At 42.5% G+C, this 20,519-nt stretch overlaps 1 protein-coding gene across 1 annotated transcript; it reads right to left on the bottom strand.

Moving 5' to 3' along the window:
- Positions 1-324: 324 nt before the first annotated feature.
- eif2b5 (eukaryotic translation initiation factor 2B, subunit 5 epsilon) lies at positions 325-11,040 on the bottom strand. Its single transcript, XM_061243173.1, has 16 exons — positions 10,837-11,040; positions 10,090-10,214; positions 9,640-9,825; positions 9,112-9,289; positions 8,662-8,742; positions 8,481-8,558; positions 7,563-7,875; positions 7,322-7,467; positions 6,670-6,814; positions 5,811-5,912; positions 5,172-5,279; positions 4,736-4,826; positions 4,153-4,276; positions 3,370-3,495; positions 1,273-1,383; positions 325-884 (listed from the first exon to the last, which is right to left on the bottom strand). Exons 1-16 carry the CDS (start codon positions 10,999-11,001, stop codon positions 813-815), a joined length of 2,151 nt encoding a protein of 716 aa, XP_061099157.1. The 5' UTR covers positions 11,002-11,040; the 3' UTR covers positions 325-812.
- Positions 11,041-20,519: the final 9,479 nt, after the last annotated feature.

Raw genomic sequence — 20,519 nt, 5'->3', positions numbered from 1 at the left:
AACATAAGTGAGACGTGAACTTCTGAAGTTCACTATGGAATTAAATGGACAACAGTGGTGTCTTGGGGGCATAGAGAATGCAAGCAGAAATACCTTTAAATTCCAGGAGGGGCACTGCTGTACCATGTGCTGAATTGATACCCAATGCATATAGAACTTATTTTAAAATAAAAGCTTGAGGTTCAAAGTAAGAACACCTGTAGAAACTGTATGACTAAGATCTTTACTTTGAACATACTATGTCTGAATGATGGCAATAGTAGCACCCAGGTAAAATAAACCAACTTGATGTGTGTAATATGAATGTAAAAATGAGATGGCAGCCTTTTTTCAGTCTCTTTATTGCCTTTAGTGTGAGGGTAACAACGTCAAGGACAGCGTCATAGTACTACAGCATGTTACTTTGCTGCTTATTACTCCCAATGTACAGTAATAAGTGTTGCATTTCATTTTCACCTCCAATTCAGTTTGTACTCTAGGTGCTTAGAATATATGGAACGTGGCTTTTCATGAGCTTTGTTTTGGGGGGGGGGGGCACTTGAATGGAAGAACAGAACTGACTGGCAATGCTGAACTGTGTTGAAGCCCTTGACTTAGTCTGACCTGAAATGGTCCTTTTTCAGTCAGCACATTAAAGAAAAAGAAAAAAATGTTATCAAACCGACCCATGTGAGATGAAACTGAACCCAAGCCAGTACTTCAGGCCTGTTGAAATTGGAGAGGAGGGGGGGCTGTGGCCGAACATATGTTGATAAACCCCCACCTGCTCCTGCTCAGGGCCATTCTGAGGGGCTGTGTAGAGAGTGCCTGGCTCACGGCCCACCCCCCTCTTCCTCTGATGACTCATCCTCTGCTTCCTCTAACCATTGGATGAACTTTAAGAGCTGGGGGGGAAAAGACAGTAGCACTAGGTCAGCCATTCCCAGAGTGAAACGCATCACATGACCACAGCACAAAGAACAAACACACAAATAGACACAAACTACAAAGAAAATCCAGCTGCTGCAATATGACTGCTACACTGAACTGAAGAATGTTTGGCAATAGGATACATTTGTTGGTAGTTTCAGTAATATTAAAGAACAATCTGCATGTTTTTTTCCTCCATTGGTGAACAGCTCAAACAACTTAAAATCCTGGGTTAAAAGAATTTTCGTACAAGATTTTAGCCACTTTAATTCACTGAATGTCTGAAACACAAAGTGGAATTAGGTTCACATTTAAAGAAAAACATTTTAACAAAAATACTGCACTCTCGTTCCTCTGACTCACCCCTTGGTTCTTGCGTAGAAGCCGGCTCTTATCCGAGGTCACCCCGTGGGAGAACCAGCGCATTATGGCTTCCTCCTCTAAGATTTCCAGCTGGTAGACGTTCATCAAAACCTGGAGAGAGAACAGAGCACATATTCAGCCAATCACACAATCGCAAACAACTCATATGATTGGCTCCAATATGGCCGAGAGCAACTAGGAAGGCGGCAGGGTATGATTTTTGTTGCCACCATGTCGGGTTACATTCCCAAGGTTGGCATTGTGCAGTTGTAAATAACCTAAATAACTCCAGTAAATATCCAGCTATATAAATGGATACAATATAAATAAATGGATGACACGCATAACAATTGCCATGCTGAGGACACGCATAACAATTGCCATGCTGAGGCTGAGGTCTGACTTTGAAGCAAGGCCACATAGAGCCAACTGCAGGAGTGGTTGTGGTTGGTGAGAGAAAAAAAAGATGACCAGAACAAGAGCAACCGCAATATAAAGTAAATAGTAAGGACAAGAGTGAGAACAGCGTAGCCTGCTCGGTCAAAGAAAAAGCCTATGCAATACAGCAGCAGAAGGGAGCGAAGAGCTAAAGCACGGAAATCTGAGGTCAATTAAGTCAAATCATACAATAGCAAAGGTGGGCGGACTTCATTCAGATGTTGAAATGGCTAAAGATGAATGTGGATGTGGTCAACGCAGTTAAAACTGGGGAACAAAACAAAGTTTGATATACAGAAGTTCTGATGTCATCGGGAAACGTGTGGGCAGCTTGGAAGAAACAGTCAAAAAGAGTGTCAGGTACAGGGGTAGGACGAGATCAAGAGAAGACAGGAAGACCACAGAATTCTCTCCTGCCACAATGGGTGAGAAGTAGCAGAGGAAGCAAGGGAAAAGTTGTAGATGAAGACCAATTTCAAATGTTTTCTGAACCAATTTTCTGAGGGGCCAAATTTGTATAAACATTAACCCTGCCATCTGAGTAACATTGTTTTGCTTCAGTGAAACCACAGGTTAGAAAGAAAAGCCCTTGGCAAAGGTTAATAAGAATTATAAGATAAATATTTAAATGAATAGATTATCTTACTGGGCAAGTGGCAGATATAACCAGTAGAGCCTCTTTAATTCTATCTAAGACATGTCTTACATAACTAGCTATGAATGTATGACTATTGTACTCAAATACAAATTTCGTCAAATTTATAATAAAGAACTTCTGACTTTAAACATTTATAGATCTCACAAGAAGTCATAAAGGGCATAAAAGACTGAGCCAATTGACAAATCAAAGTGAATCAAAGCACTGATCTGTTTTCTTGGGTAGAACCAAACCAACAATGTCCCTTACATACAGATCAGGTGAGGTGTTAAATCAGACCTAAAGTAATTTGTGTTGCTTAGGAGCATTTGATCTAGCGTGATTAAGGAGGAGGGTCTTTAGCATAAGTACCATTATAAATACATAAGTACTGCAAGTACAGTACTGATTGGAGAAAACATAGCTATTGAACCCCCACTGAGCCATTGAGACTTGCACATTATTAAATCTTTGAAAAATCAGCACCACACAATAGAAGCCTGGTGTACATAACTCCATTCCAGGGGCCTGTTCCACAAAGCAGTATTACAGAGTTAGCTAGATAACTGCACCGACTAAAACCTGGTCTGAAGATGTAGTTACCCATGTAACTCCGTAATCCTGCTTTGTGGAACAGGGCCCTGGAGAGCCACTATGTATACTGGTTTTTGTAAGTTCAATATTTGCTTGAGCCATTTAAATTACTAAGAACAAAAGGTGGCATGAAACCCTGAAATGAATCAGCCCTTATTGTGTACCCTGAATGCAAGTCAGACGAGATACAGAATCTGTTATAAAAAATAATAATAATAATAATTTAAAAAAAACATTATTCAAAACATTGGCTGTTCATTGATTTTTACGTAACCAAAAACAACGTTACACTACAATGTTACAATAAAACTGATGTAGTGTACAAGTTGCATCCGTAAAACCACCCCTCCCAGAGTTGGACCACAGACTGAACCTTCACACCCTCAATATAAGAACCCAAGAACAACAAGGAGTTTCTCCACACTCACTTTCACCATGACACCCCAGTACGCCTCGTGCTCCAGGAAGAACTCCTCCATGGCTCCCAGGCAGTCGAGGTGATCTTGGGCTCGCTTGACATAATTCTTGAAGACAGGAGCCCATTTCTTCAACAGCTGAGAGGAGAGGAGGAGATGATTTTAACCCTAAGTCCAATATAAAATTGTTTCACCCAAATCCCAAGGTGTTTTGGCTTTAGCTGAGAAAATTGAGAACATTTTGTTTTAATAAGGGCTCAAAACATAATTTTGAATGGTTGAAAAGGTGTACGGTGTTGGGATTTTGCAGTAGTTATGCTGGACTAAACGGGTTAATCAAGTAGGCAAAATGGAACTCTGTTCTCATTTGCACTGACAACCTGGGGAATCAAATTAGGGAATGCAGGAACTGGTACAGCCAATCAGATGTTTTACGGACATCAACATCCTTCGGAGTTTGTTAAAATTCCCTGGAACTTATGCCTTTCACTTTCACTGACCCCAAATTCAAAACCTTCACTCTCTTCTAGTTAATGCCCATGCCACAACCTTTCCCGTAGTCCAAGATGTATCATCTTGCTCTTCTGACCTACAGCTTAATCGACACATCTTTGCTTGGACTGTCTACTTTACCATCATGGTCTAAATATTGTTGAAATTGCATGCTTCCATGAAAGGTTTAGGAATGTTTACTTGAGGAATGTTAGCATTATTAAGGCCTGCTACTCTCAAGATGGAATGAGGGACAGTTGCCGAGGGACACTGAGGAAGGGGCTAGTGTCAAAGAAAACCCACCGGTAGCAGTAAAGTGCAGTACTGAGGGGCTGTCAGCTGGGGACCCTGTTGCTGGAAGGGGTACTCCAGCACCACCTTGGTTAAGATCTGCATCACTTCCTTCAGGGTTATGTTATAGGCATATCTGTCAAAATAGAACAGAGAAGCAGAGCGAGGGAATATTAATGCAAATCCACACTTCGATGTTCTATCAAAAAAAAAACATTTCAACCCCTCATACAGGCATACTGTTACAATAGCTTTCACTTAACTGAATTAGCTGAATTAAATAAGCATAAGTATTATTCGAATTTATATTTTAATTAGTAGTCTACACTTCATTTATTGATTGATTTTAATTTAGAATTTATTGAAATTGTCACTTAAAGTTTGCCTGAATGCAAGCCTGTTAAATTGCATAATCGTAATAAAAAAAACATTAATTTATAAAACTTATCTGTACAGAATTAGCTATAGATTAATAGTTAATTCATAAAATCAGTTTTTTTGTAGTACATTACCAAATTTCACTTACTAATGCTAAGGCTAATGCAGAGGCTAATTCAGGCTACGCAGAGGGAATTTACTCAAAGTAATCTCTTACTTCAGAGAGTTGATCTCCAGCACCAGATTGTCAGTCCCAATGTTCTCTTCCATTCCCCTCTGTAAGGTCCCCAGTACCTCTGTTTGGAACACTGAATACATAGACTATATTTTAAAAATCTTTAATTTTGTCTTATACATTGTGCTTCTCAAGAATTTCAGGCACTCTGACCTTATCACATAATAAAACAATAAAACAATAAAACAAAAATCTCAAAACAGTCTCCCTGACGTAAATCGGGTTCAAACACCTCAACAAACTAGCAGTCTGATTACACCCCCCATTACATCTCATAGTACATCCCCAGCATTAAAAGTCTGACCTAACTCTTCATTATGTGACAAACCGCCATAGGGCCACTTGAGTTGAGTCTGGAGCAGTGAAATTAAAATCCACCGTTCCCCTGAGTTACTGAGTACAAACGTGGGGCTCTCACCTTTGACATCGTCCAGCTCAGGCGATACTCCACGGCTGCCGAGGTCATGCGAACCCTCACTGGCCTCACTCTCGCTGTCACTCTCTGGGTCAGGATTCAACTCCAGCCCTGGAACCACAGCACCAGACCCCTCAGACCCGCCACTGCTGACGATGGCCTCCATAGACCAGTTATCAGTGATCACTGCCTAGACAAGCTAGAGTTCATCACTGCTTCTTTAGACTGATTACCCTTGATCATGGCCTCCTTAGACCAGTTATCAACAGTTACTGCCTCCTCAAACTAGGCTGCCTATTTGTTGGAGACAAATGTTTTTTTCCATATAAATGAAACGGCAGGAAAGTGCTACTAACATACAGCAGTAACTTTATTTTATATGGTCTTAAACTGACATTTCACCACTGACAGTAAGTGTTAATATGCGCAGTGTTGCAAAAAGGACAAGCTACCAAATTCGACCAAGTCCAAATCTGTCTTAAATGTTGCCTAAAACAATTCAACAACAATTCCAGTAAATGTCAAATACTGAATAAATGAATAACATCGAAAGAAGAATAGAAGCTATGTACTGTATGCTGTAAGTTGAACAGCCTCTAATAAAACTACCAAATTTGGGAATGTGCTTTTTGGTATTCTTACCCCACAGGGACTGTGCCAGTTCATCTTCTTCTGCCTCGGCCAGGCTGTTTGCCCTCCAAATGTAGCCTCTGCCCTCCGCACCAACCTCTGCAGCACTGAAGGCTGAAACCATATCATCATATTTTGGGAGTTGAAATGCGTAGACAAAACGGATGCTGGTTACATCTGTACGTGTTTGCATTTTACAAATATAACAAACTTTATGTTGTATTCACTAAAACAATATCAACTAAATAATATCTATATCCATTGTAATTGATAACCAGTGCAATGCTGTAGTCGAAATGGAGGGAGCCTGGACGTCCAAGCTTCCCCTTACAACCTTACAAACCTTATTTGAGAAACCGCAGAACAAAATCAGTGATGATTTGCTAACGCTTAATGTAAACATGAGTTATGTGACATGAATGATACTAATGCCCCTCTGTGGTATTGTGGACACGCCTTTTCGTGTGAACCGACTCCAATTTTGCAGAATAAAGAACACCAATTATGTGCAGTTTTTGCCCAATTGCTTTTCCCCTTGCATGTTCTCATTACACAGGGAGAAAACACACTCTTAATGCTGCCAATGGTGACCCTCACTTTCATTTCTTCCTATTAGCTGATATGGGTGTGGAGCCTTCACAGACCATCAATAATTGCAGCTCCAACAAATCAGTGTTTTGCTATGATGCACAAAAGGGGTCTGTTCTTTCTCCCCACACACCTAACAGAAAGGAATCTGTAATCTGGCCAGCCATTTAATACAGTGGGTAAATTTAGGCCAACATTAGGTACTAACAAGGAAATAATCATGGAGGAGAAAAATCATGATCATGGGGAAAAGATGATCACGCGCTTAGTTCCATTTCAACACCTTTGAGTTTCGTCTTTGCCTGGCTGCTGCTGACTTCGGCATCATCGCTCAGGAACTCGTCATCATCGTCCTCCTCTTCCTCATCGGGGTTGTGCATGGACACCACGGTGCCTTCCGGAAGAGAGATGTCTGGGCCAACCACCACCTACAAACAAGAAGTGCTCACTGCTTAATCACCTTCACAGCCATGGTGGTAACCAGACCTGGGTACAGAATTTTCAAATACATAATTGTTTTAGAATTTGTTATGTAATGTGTTATTTAGCTGATGCTTTCATCCGAAGTGACTTACAGTTGGTTAGACAAGGGCTGCTTAGGCAGGGGACAATCCCCCCAGAGCAATGTGGGGTGAAGGGCCTTGCTCAAGGGCCTGACAGTTGTGTGGCTCTTATCGTGGCTACACCGGGGCTTGAACCACCAACCGTCCAGGTCCCAGTCAAACACCTTAACCACCATTTCAACTCTTGGATCAAAAAATGTTTTATATGCTTTACTGAGCTTGTCTGGTGTATTGGAAATGCTCTCAAAAATGGCAAACCCGCCCTTCTGGTCCTCTTGGTCAGTTCAAATTCACCAGACAACACATATTATATAATACATATTTGACCCAGGTCTGGTGGTAAGGCAGCTGTGACACGCAGAATTCACTCACGTTAAATGCAAGCACGCACTGGTGGTCCAGCTTCACCCTCTCCTTCACCACCACGTTGTCACAGAGGACCGATTGCCTGATCTCAGAGTCATCGGCAATACAAACGTTGTTCCAGATGTAGGCCCTGTCCAGAACCACATTGTCCCCTGAAAGAAGAAAGACGCTTCTCAGTAGAACTCTATATCAATCCCAAGGATGCACATTGTGCACTTGAGCATAAAATTTAAATGTCGGGCAATACCAATGATGCAGTTTTTGCCAATGACGCTGTTTGAAATGTGGCAGTTGGCCCCAATGCTGGTCTCCCGGCCAATCAGCACGTTCTCCACCATCTGGCTGCCGTGGCCCAGGCTGACTCCGGTGCCGCGGTAGACATTGCGGCGGGAGTGGGTGCAGCCCTGCCCCTCCTGGTCAGTGAAGTTGGCCTCGGGGGTGAGGGGGTACACCCAGCGCCGGACCATGTCAGAGGAGACCGAGTCGTACATCAGCAGGTTGGACACGCGTGCCCCGTAGCCATCTCCCGTCACGTAGAGGTGGATCTGGTTCCCCAGGATCTGAGGAGAAGCAGGGAGTTAGCAGCCTAAATGTCACCATGATTGTCACAACTGACAACAGGGTTCAACTATAAGGTTTGTTCAAATCTACTTGCCATGCCCAAACTAAATGTTCACCTGTGAGAAAGGCAAAACCTGTTTGTACTTTGTGAATTACTGCAATCTTGTATTTTCAGATAGACCTGGATTGTAACTCACTTACTCACACACTTGCTCACGCATTTTTAGCAGGCTGAATATTAGGCAATGCAGTAAAGGAAATATGCAGGCAAGGAAAGTTGACCATATCTTTGTAGCTCGGCTAACAGGACCTCTGTCCTCATCTTATGAGCATTCACTATAAAAGGATACAGATTCTAAACCAGCCAATAATAGTTCTACGTAGGACATCACCCAAATCGACCACGAGTTGGATCAGGATGCCTAAGGAAAGAAAATGGTCTGGAAATTCCCTTTAGAAGTTCATTTCAAACCGATGTTGCTTCCAATCAACAGATAATTAATTAAATTTAATTAATAATTAATTTTCGGTTTTTCATTCATTTAGCGAATTTCTAATTCCAATTAGATATAAATGTATACATCAATAAGGGCATAAATCCTACCTCTTCATTGACCAGAATCCCACGTACGAAGTCATTTCTTGTCTGGTAGTCAAAGTTGTCTGTGAACAGCTCTGCAACCTGAAAACAAACAGTTCTAAGATTTCAGGCCCTTTTACTGTTCTCCTCAAGGGCCAGAAGACATCTTTCAGAGGGGCAGTCCTGGACTAAGGGGCAGACCTACCTGAGGCGAGCAGATGCTGATATGGCAGTCAAGAAGGTCATGTCGAATTTCAAACTCATCGCTCCCACTGTGGAATATATTCTTCAAGTGCAAAAGAATGAGGAAAAAAATATTTATTGACATACCATTCATTGCCACACCACAGAGCAACTACTATTTCATTTTCAGGCAGTTTGCTTCTTTGTGCAAGAATAAAAGTTCTATGGAAGACACCAACAATACTCAAAAGTATCGTTTTACCAAAAAATGTAATTATGCTTAAACTGGCCAAAAAAAGTAAATCTAAAGATTGTACCCAGTGCAGCAGCTCGGCCAGAATGAGAATGGAATATCAGCCATTATACATTTCTTTGACATTTGTATTTAAATTACACAGCAACTTTCACATTCTTCATAGTGATATGAAGTCTTTTCTGACATCAGTTAACAGGTGAAAAATGCCCTGCATACCATGGGGAACTGCAGCCTCTTCAGCCCGTGAGTCTTCTGGTAATGAAGCACACGTTTGGTCTTGCTGTCCATGGCAACAATGACATCATCCTCCTCACAGCGGGACTTGTGACCAGGGGAGGACTCTTTGAAGATCATGGTCATCACAGAAATGTTCTTGTCAATCTTACGTCGATTCCTTTTAGTGGAAGACATAGTGATGATGAGCTTCAGACAGGAAGGCCAGGAAAAGTGATGAATTTTGCCCCACATCTGGGGATGCTCCACTCTTCACAAATAACATTTAAGGACCACAGTGAATAAATACCTTGGATTAACATCTCATCCAAAAGATGAGAAACAATTTCTCTTTAATTGATGTTTATCATCAATCAAACACAAATAAGATTTAATTAGTTCTACCACAGATAAATATTAGAACATTGAAACGTTCTGCCTCATCACTAATAAACATCTTTCTGAAAAGATTTTCAATCTGCAGGGGCCAAGGCTTGCGGTTATAATGAGGATTCTAACCCTCTCCCTCACCTGTGCTCTTGCAGAGCTTGGGTGACATCAACATTTGACACCACGTCTCCATAGACCAAGAGAAAGTCTGAGCGCACAAGGGTTTTGGCATCTACATCCCGAAGCACATCGCCCAGGGACCGGTACAGGTCTGAAGTGATGATGTGGACTGTGTTCGGGGAGGTGGGACGACACCATTTTGAATTCCTGCCGATTGAGACAAGCAGAAGCAGCAGCACATAAATTCCAAAAATAAAAATGGTCAGTAAAAGGTGCCCCTTAAATGACAGAACGTGGAATGAAAATCCCTGCTTAAATCAGCCTAAACTGGGTGAGCTGGTTGGAGCTGAGTTTTCCACACTTCAAACTGATTTTAGCGGGTTGATCAGCTATTCACCAGCATGTAAGTCGATATGGGTAAAGTGTATTCTATCCAGTATCTTTCACACAGATGCAAAGTAAGCTACTCACAACAAGTGCTCTTTTATTTTATTGGACATCCAGCAACAAAACACAAAAGTCTCCTGGACCCCCGTGGAAGTGAGGAACTCAAGGGTGTAGTCAATCATGGCCACATTAGCAAGTGGTAAAAGAGCCTGGACGAAAGAAATGCAGAAAACATCAACGTCAAGACTGATTTGGTCAGCTTTCAAATTCATGCCAGTCATTAGGACATGAGGAGGAGACACACGCACACTTCAGTGCGTGAAGAATGACGTGTTCAGTCTGTATCACTCTAGCTACCACATTATGGTGGCATGTAACGGTTAGCGAGGTCGCTTACTTTAATGGAAGCTAACAGTAAGCCAGGTGGCGGTGAACAATTGAATAAAATAAGCATGTTAACTAATAAGGTAATGTAACAAAACCAGTAACATGTTTCACAACCAAAATACAAACGTGCAGGTTAATGGTCTAACTATAATTGTATTGTGTGTGCTACCGGCAACTTATGAATTAGAATAGCAAGCTAGCCAGCGGCTGCTGGCTATTGTTAAAAGTGCCAGAACTATTGATGAGGTCTTTCATCACACCAAAACACGTTAGCTAGCTACATTGTGGCTCGCTTCAAGTTAGGATAACCAGTGTTACATAATGTCAGCTAAAAATTATTATTATCTAGCCTGGCTAGTATTTTATGAAATACGGAGTGATCAAATGTGAATTTCCAATCAGCATCTCCACCATGCACGCAAGGTACACATGACCCATACGTACTCTTGGCTGATCTTTTGTGATGGGGAAAAATCTCCGATTGAAGCTGTCAGCTACAATGACAGCCTGGAGCGGCAACTCTTCTTCCTCCTGGTCGGGAGCACCTTTTCTGTTGCCATTTCCAGCACCAGAGGTGGCACGATTCTGTTTTCCAGCTCTCCCAGCCATGTTGTCATTCGTCTTCAACTCGCCTATCTGCCCGTTCACTACGGCAGTCGAATGGGGACAAACCTCTTCCCGAGATAAATTAGCAGTTCGCTAATGGCATGGCGAATGTTGAAAGGCGTTTGACTGCAAGAAAAGTGAATCCTCAAGAGAGGAATTATTGTCCATTATTTTTTGAAGGGCGGGGAGGCGGGGTGCGTTTGCATATCCTGGGTTTTATACACTCTGTGACCAGTTTTTTTTGTCTTGGTTGTCATATTTGATAAGTTGATGGTACTGTATGGAGTTGGACAGTGTCATATTCATGAAAGCAATTAATTAAGTGTATGCCTATCGCTCAGAAGAACTAGCCTTTTGTGAAAAGTAGGCCTATCTGGTCAAACAACTACCCAAGCACGCTAAAATACTATTAGGTCCCATTTTATTTGAAAACATTTTCATGAATCCATTTGAAATTCCCAAGAGGAGAATGGCCAGACTGTTTCAAGCTCATAGGACAGTAACTCAAATAACCACGTGCCACAACAATTTGAGTTTGAGCATATCTTCTGCATACCATATCTACACACGACATGCTGCAACTTGAAGTTGATGGGCTACAGCAGCAGAAGGCTTTATAAGCTCAGCGTGAAAACTGCTAAATACAGTGACAGATGACATGCTAATTAATGCATATATCCCCCGTGGGTGCAATATCCTAATGATGACAAAATACTTCAGTAAAAAAATAAACATAAGTGAAAATCCCTCCAAAATGTCCATAAGCGATAATAAGATAATAAGGCTATATTATTCAAAGGACAAAACTGTTCAGTCAGCCTGGTTAATACACCACGAGTGATCATCAGGTTGTGGAGGACTTCTTGGCTTATTGTGGAATTGGCCCTATACGGCTTACATTACATTACATTATTGACATTTGGCAGACGCTCTTATCCAGAGCGACGTACAGTTGATTAGACTAAGCAGGAGACAATCCCCCCTGAAGCAATGCAGGGTTAAGGGCCTTGCTCAAGGGCCCAACGGCTGTGCGGATCTTATTGTGGCTACACTGGGAATCGAACCACTGACCTTGTGGGTCCCAGTCATGTACCTTAACCACTACCCTACAGGCTTAATATTTTTGGCATGTATCAAGGTGAATATTAAGGTATAATGGAATATGTGAATGGGTTAAAATAAGTAAAAATATGTAAATGTCTAATAATAAAGCAATAAATGTATCCATGCAGCTGTCATTTCTGTCTACAGATGTGTCACCTGTACAAAATATAGACAAAATATATATTTTGAATGTATATTAGCTAGTCTATTGATCCCCAGAACTTGACAAAATGTGCTTTAGAGACATTGTGTGGAGCAGAAGAACAGTTACATGATCACTGTTGAAGCTTAGAGGGAAATATAAATGTCCATTTAAGGCGAAATGTGTAAGTGTGTGATTAAAACACCTTTCATTACAGGCAATTGAAGGCTAGTAGTACCATCAGAGGTATCACATTGCACGCAAAGCATGAACAAAACCTGAATATATTTAAGGATTCAAAGGACTCAAATTTAGCTCAACAAGTCTTCTGTAGCAAGACAGTAAATATCAAGTGTTGCTAAGACATGAGGCAAATATTTAGGCCTCCCCGACTTCAAAAGTACATTAGCACTAAATACAACTCACTGCCACTAGAGGGCAGAATAACCTTTCTTAAAGCTGGAATGGGAGCACAGTGGTGATGTTGCCCACAGCACACAACAGTCAAGAGGAGCTAACAGGGGTCTGCAACCCTGATCCAGGTAGTAGTGTGGCTCTGCTTATTTTCAATGTTACTCTGCACCTACACTCAGTGAGCAATTATTAGGTATTTATTAGACTTATTTTTAGACTTCTACTGCTGTAGCCTATCCACTTAGTTATGCTGTGTTGTGTGTTCAGAGATGCTCTTGTAATGCAATGCTGTTGTAATGTGTGGTTATTTGCGTTACTTAATAACGCACCTGTCTGCAGAACTGCTGCTCACTGGATTTTAAAACGTTTTTTTGCACCATTTTTTGCAAACTGTAGAGACTAGTCTACTGCTCAAACAACCTTTCGCCCACCAACAATAATTCCATGGTCAAAGTCACAAAGATCACATTTCTTCCCGATTCCGATGGTTGATGGTGAACATTAACTGAAGCTCCTGACCCATATCTACATAATTGTATGCATTGCACTACTGCTACACTATTGGCTGATTAGATAATCACATGAATAAGTTGGTGTAATAAAGGAAAAAATGAGGCACGGATGGTGCAGTGGATAGCACTGCTGCCTCACAGCAAGGAGGTCCTGGGTTCGGATCCTGGTTGGCCGGAGTTTGCATGTTCTCCCCGTGTTGGCGTGGGTTTCCTCTGGGACTTCCTCCTACAGTCCAAAGACATGCATGTTAGGCTGATTGGAGAGTATAGGTATCATCCATAGGTATGAGTGTGTGAGTGAATGGTGTGTGTGTCCTGCGATGGACTGGCGACCTGTCCAGGGTGTATTCCTGCCTTTCGCCCAATGTATGCTGGGATAGGCTCCAGCCCCCCTGCGACCCTGTTCAGGATAAGCGGGTTAGGATAATGAATGAATGAATGTTCCTAATAAAGTGAGTGTACTGTATGTGTGCATTGGTGCATGCATGCCTGTACTTGGGTGTAAAGTGGTATGAGAGCAAATTAGAGATATAGGTTGTGTGATACAGACCCCTTTTTGTTTCATATTTAGCATTCCAAAAAAGGAATGCTACGCTTAATGTTTTGGCTTGCATAACTTGTTTTGAAGAGGCAGATCAAATGTGCAGGTTTGAGATGTTTTTGTCCATTTCTTCGAAGCTGGTGTGATCGCATGTTAATTCATGTACACTTTCTATGCTTATATTGCAGTGGTCTAAGGACTAGGGCCCTGAATACAGGCACCTATTCCTGTTTTCCAAACGAAACATGCACGAAACGGGGCAGGGCTTGTGCTGGAGTTGGTCTTTGATCTCTTCTAAGGTCTTCTCCATGCAGTACCTGTCCAGTTACATTGAACAGTTTGTTGGGACAGAGTCGGAACTGTGTGCTCAGTCAGAGGGCTTCTGCTTCAAACCAGTCTGCCTGCCTCCTCCTGGGGGATCCCGAGGCATTCCCAGGCCAGGAGAGATATATAATCTATCTCGGGGTCTCCACCCAGGAGGCATCCTGATCAGATGCCCGAACCACCTCAATTGGCTCCTTTCGACGCGAAGGAGCAGCGGCTCTACTCTGAGCTCCCTCCGGATGTCTGAGCTACTAACCCTATCTCTAAGGCTGAGCCCAGCCCTACGGAGGAAGCTCATTTCGGCTGCTTGTATACGCGATCTCGTTCTTTCGGTCACTACCCAAAGCTTGTGACTATAGGTGAGGGTTGGGACGTAGATTGACCAGTAAATCGAGAGCTTCGCCCGTTCGACCGTTGATCGGAGCCTCCTTTCCAGCACCCTAGAGTAAACTTTCCCGGGGAGGCTGAGGAGTGCGATACCCCGATAATTGGAGCACACCCTCCGGTCCCCCTTCTTGAAAATGGGGACCACCACCCCGGTCTGCCACTCTGCAGGTACTGTCCCTGACCTCCACGCGTCACTGAAGAGGCGTGTCAGCCAAGAGAGCCCAACAATGTCCAGAGCCTTCAGCATCTCAGGGCGAACCTCATCCACACCTGGCAACTTGCCACTGAGGAGCTTTTTGACTACCTCAGCAACTTCCGCCAGGGATATAGGTGCAGATTGCCCCGAGTCTTCGGGGTCTGCCTCTTCTACAGAGGACGTGTTGTTCAGGTTCAGGAGCTCCTCGAAGTGCTCTTTCCACCACCTGACAACATCCCCAGTCCGGGTCAGCACTTCTCCTCCCCTGCTGAAAACAGCCTGAGACAAGCCCTGCTTTCCCTTTCTGAGTCGTCGGATGGTTTGCCAGAACTTCCTTGAGGCCAACCGAAAGTCCTTCTCCATAGCCTCCCCAAACTCCTCCCATACCCAGGTTTTTGCTTCAGCGACTGCCGAAGCCGCAGCCCTTCTGGCCACCCGGTACCTGTCTGCTGCTTCAGGGGACCCCTGGGCCAGCCAAGCCCGAAAGGCCTTCTTCTTCAGTTTGATGGCCTCCCTTCTTGGGTTGCCGCCCGGACAGGCACCGATGACCTTCTGGCCACAGCTCCTGCTTGCCGCCTCTGCAATGGAGGCTTTGAACATGGCCCACTCGGACTCCATGTCCCCAGCCTCCCCCGGCAAGTGCAAGAAATTCCTCCGGAGGTGGGAGTTGAAGACCTTGCGGACGAGGGCCTCCGCCAGACGTTCCCAGTTCACCCTCACTACATGTTTGGGTTTACCGGGTCTGTCCGGCAGCCTCCCCGGCCACTTGATCCAACTCACCACCAGGTGGTGATCAATTGACAGCTCTGCTCCTCTCTTCACCCGAGTGTCCAAGACTTACGGGCGCAGGTCTGATGATACGACCACAAAGTCGATCATCGATCTTTGGCCTAAGGTGCTCTGGTACCAAGTACACTTATGAGCTACCCTATGCTCGAACATGGTGTTCGTTATGGATCCATTATGGACATTCAATCCATGACCAGCACAGAAGTCCAATAACAAGACACCGCTCGGGTTAAGATCAGGCAGGCCATTCCTCCCAATCACCCCCTTCCAGGTTTCTCCGTCGTTGCCCACGTGAGCGTTGAAGTCGCCCAGCAGAACTATGGAGTCTACGGGCGGCACCCTTTCCAGGATTCTGCACAGTGACTCCAAGAATGCCGGATACTCTGAACTGCCGTTTGGTACATAAGCACAAACGACAGTCAGAGCTTTCCCCCCAGCGACACGTAGTCGCAGAGAGGTGACCCTCTCGTTCCCCGGGTGAAACTCCAACACAGTGGCACTCAGCCGGTGGCTTGTGAGTATCCCCACACCCGCCCGGCGCCTCTCACCCTGAGCAACTCCAGAAAAGAACAGAGTCCAGCCCCTCTCCAGGGGTTTGGTTCCGGAACCAGTGCTGTGCGTGGAGGTGAGCCCAACTATATCTAGTTGGTACCGCTCCGCCTCCCACACTAGAGGCTTTGGACATGGCCCACTCGGACTCCATGTCCCCGGCTCCGGTTCCTTCCCCACCAGAGAGGTGACATTCCACGTCCCCAGAACCAGTCTGCGACGCCGAGGATCAGCACGCCCAGATACCCGCCTTCGCCCACTGCCCGTTGGGCAAAGCACCCGACTCCGATGCCGACCCCTGCAGGTGGTGAGCCGACAGGGCGGCGACCCCACGTTACCAGTTCACACGGCCGGGCCCCATGGGATAAGGCCCAGCCACCAGACGCTTGCCGACGAGCTCCCCTCCCGGGTCTGGCTCCAGAAGGGGGCCCCGGTTTCCCTTTTCCGGGCGAGGTAGCTGGGTATCTGTGAGGCCGTGTCATGGAGTCTTTGAATCGCTCTTAGTCTGGCCCCTCCCCTGGGACCAATTTGCCTTGGGAGACCCTACTGGGGGCTAATGCTAATGCCCCCGACAACATAGCTCCCAGGATCACCGGGAGGAAGTGAAGGGAACCAGGTGGTATTTCTGGAGAGGGGTTAGCGGGAGCTACCACCTGTTTGATTTGTGTAAAGGGGGAATTTGAACGGTACACGGATGATTGTTTTAATTTCTGTTTAGTACCCCCTTGTTGTTCTTGTGTGTTTAGCTGTTTATTAGTATTGCTATGGCCATGTGTGTCATGTTCTGTTTGATAATTTTCTGTTTTATTTTGTTAATTTATTTAATTTATTTTTTGTTCATGGAAGGTGCCAGGTGGGAGGGGCTATGCCCATTTATAGCTCCAGGAGAGAGTTGAGTGGAGAGTTTTCTCTTTTTTTTTTTTTTTGGAGTTGGTGTGCTGTGTCATGGGCCTACTTTTCAGGCATAGTGGAAATACACAGCATTTTCATTTGTTTGTGTTGTTTAGCAGCATTATTATTTTTATTATTATTATTATTATTATTATTTTTATTATTATTATTATTTTGTCGTCACCGTAAATATTTCTGCACCGCCACCATAGCACCTGCAAATAAAGTACACCTTCAGCACCTCATCACTGCAGTCCCTCGTCCTTCGTGTCCTCCACCCTCGGTGCACCCTAACAAGACTGATAAGATGAAAGAGTACAGGATACTAATTCAAGCATACTTATATAAATACAGTGGTGTGAAAAAGTGTTTGCATCCTTCCTGATTTCTTATTTTTTTGCATGTTTGTCACACTTAAATGTTTCAGATCATCAAACAAATTTAAATATTAGTCAAAGACAACACAAGTAAACACAAAATGCAGTTTTTAAATGAAGGTTTTTATTATTAAGGGAGGAAAAAAATCCAAACCTACATGGCCCTGTGTGAAAAAGTGATTGCCCCCCCCCCACTTTTTCACACAGGGCCATGTAGGTTTGGATTTTTTTCCTCCCTTAATAATAAAAACCTTCATTTAAAAACTGCATTTTGTGTTTACTTGTGTCTTTGACTAATATTTAAATTTGTTTGATGATCTGAAACATTTAAGTGTGACAAACATGCAAAAAAATAAGAAATCAGGAAGGGGGCAAACACTTTTTCACACCACTGTATATGTACACATGCATATATACAGTATAGATACATGAGGAAATAATGAGAAACTGTGGTATTTTTGCTGGCAGCCAGTTCCTTAATACATCCATTACTTTGTAACTAAATGATCATATCCCAGGCTGTGTTCATCATGTGACAACTTTTCTTCAGCTATGTTAAACCAACAAATTATGTCCATCATTGATTTCACCAGGTCCTGCTTGAAGGATACTGTCATTTTTACACATTGAAGCTGAAAATGAACAAAAAATTCAGTGGTGGAAAAGAATGTAAAACATTTCCTTACTCTGTTGAAGTTTATCATGAAATAAACCACATAGTCCTTGTGTCGTCCTTGACTTTGATCTCATAAATTTTCGAGATTCTGTCTTTTAGCAGTTCTCAAAAAGTCAACGTAGGTCATAAAATACGGTATGTTGAGAAATGTCATACTGCTTACATGGCAATGTAAGTTTAGTCTTTGATTGACTGAGCTATCCTGTAATTTTAAGGTTAAAAATAGTTTTACTGGATTGTCCCGGATGTCGGTCTGCGGACTGGATACTTCCCGTGGACGGGAAAACTCTCACTCAACATTTCATATGCAACGCTTCTGTTATGCCTTTTGTCCTTGCCTTCATTTGATGATCTATTCTTAAATACCAGGATTTCTCACGATATGGCATTTTGGGATTTTAAAACTTATTCCAATTTCATTCATCCAACATTTCATATGCAACGCTTCTTCATTAGGTTTCTGTTATGACTTTGTCCTCATCATCGTTGTAATTTAATGATCTATTCTATAATTCTATTATTTTGCACTATATGGTATTACATACCTCGATGTTATTTGTGATATGTGAACTGGGGAAAATATGACAATAAGTGCTTTTAATATCAGTTACCAAATAACCTACTCTGCAGAATCAGGCTATGCATGTAAACACAAATTAGTTTTACTTTAACACAAATAAGTTTATACAAACTTATACATGAGTAGGGTACTTACTGGGGTAATATTCCATAAAAGTTGCCTGAAAATACTTTCATTTTATGTTGCAATTTCTTTCAAGAATTATAATCCAATCATATTCAGGAGAGAACTGCATTCTTTGTATTCAATAAAATGCATTGGTATAAACTTTGGACCCTTTAAATTCACATATAATTATGTTTTTAATTATGTGGAAATGGCTGATCAACAAAGATTAATTCCATTTAAAGTGCACCTTTAGCAAAAATTACAATATAAAAAATATATATCCAAAGTATATTTTCTGAAAAATAAAGAGCGAAATAAATATATTAAGCTATTCTCATGATTTATTTATGTTGGCCTATTTATTTTCCATGTGATTAGGTCAATAGCACCATCATCATGCAAAACAAGACAAAGAAAAAACAACAGTCAGCTATTACGTATATCAAAATAACAATGTGGTAAAAATAATATGGTAGAATCATATCAGCATAATAGCATCTTAATTTAAGAGCAACATATGCCAGGTTTAGTTATTTTTAATTTACCTGTCGATTAATCGCCATAAACGATTTTTCATTATTACTCATATTGACAGTGATAATATCCAAATCACAACATCATCAAAACAATAGGCCATGACACTGAATGTGGATTCATGTAATCATCGGTCTCTTGGGCTGAGAAGCAATCTGTGCAGGAAACTCTCAACTCTTTTCAGGGTATCAGTTGATGAGTCAATCACAGCCTCATACTCGTTCATGCGCGTGTGTCCATGAACAGGTGCGTGCAGTGTGACGTAAAACCATGCGGACCAAATTGTAATGAAATAACTTCTATATCTTCTTCAGTATAGTTCGGAAAATAATTGGAGAGTAATTGGTTCGACTGAAAACATTTCAAAAGTTGTCTCAGTTCAAAAGTATGGTCCAAAATATGGTTTGAGACATGTCCCTGTCTCAAACATGGGCGTATAACTGGGGAACACACCTAATCCTAATCGCAAAATAGCCACCTCCGCCCCTTGAGCAGCTACGGTTACCGTTTGCAAACTAGCTAGCTAACTAGCTAACATTAAACCCGGTCAAAATACCAAGCGAAACGGTAACTATTGAATTATAGGCTACGTATAGTGTTGTTATTTGCTGTTTATTGTAAATAAGGTGACGTTAGATTCAGTCACCGTTTTAAAAGTACCCTAATAAAAGAGTAGCCATTATGGTAGTTAGCCCGCTTATTAGCGTTAGCCACTGTTAACTTTAACAGTTAACGTTAGTTCCAATGGCCACGCTTGGATGTTTCTGTGATTTACATCTGGAGTTAAGCTAAGAACATTATAACAAAGGAACTTTTGTTCTGTAACGGCTTTCCCCCCTTAAATTGGGTCCTAACCGTATTGTTACAATAGTATAAGATATGATTTCAGAGTTAGGAAGTTGGCCGGTTTTTGTTTTGTTATCCTGGCTAAATAGTCGGATTCGACAGTCATTCGTGCACTTACGAAGAAATGTTCCTGAAATGGCATGCAAACCAGAAACGGATACGACACTCGTTGCCCACCTCGATTTTGCCTCGCATTTGCTTAGCGAGGAGCTAACGCACGCGGATATCGTCCTGTAACAGCGCGTCAAATTTTGAACGTAATCTAGCAATGAAGACAATATAGCCTAAACAAAGATGGTATTTGCAAGAAATGTACAGATCGTTGATACCTTGCCATCTACACGTGGATTTACTAGTTCGATAACTAGTATGTTTCACTAACTAAAATGTGCGATCAGTTGACTGAAAATGCAAACTATTTACAGCTGTTTGTTCTTGAAAATAGGCCTATTACGGTTTAAAATATGGATTTCACAAAATATGAGATATGTGTGGCTGCGCATGAAGATTGCAGATTCTCCATTTTGTAGTAGTAGTAGTAATTTATTTCG

The sequence above is a fragment of the Conger conger genome, chromosome 5, assembly GCF_963514075.1.
Source record: "Conger conger chromosome 5, fConCon1.1, whole genome shotgun sequence".
Classification (NCBI taxonomy): Eukaryota; Metazoa; Chordata; class Actinopteri; order Anguilliformes; family Congridae; genus Conger; species Conger conger.
Note: the sequence above shows the minus strand (reverse complement) of the source record. Positions and strands in the feature narration are given on the sequence as shown.

Coding starts and splice junctions, on each gene's coding strand:
- eif2b5 (XM_061243173.1), bottom strand. CDS start 11,001: ATGGCTGGGAGAGCTGGAAAACAGAATCGTGCCACCTCTGGTGCTGGA. Junction 8,743..9,111: donor AGAGGCTGCAGTTCCCCATG/GTATGCAGGGCA, acceptor TTGCACTTGAAG/AATATATTCCACAGTGGGAG. Junction 4,277..4,735: donor CTGGAGATCAACTCTCTGAA/GTAAGAGATTAC, acceptor CTATTTTGACAG/ATATGCCTATAACATAACCC.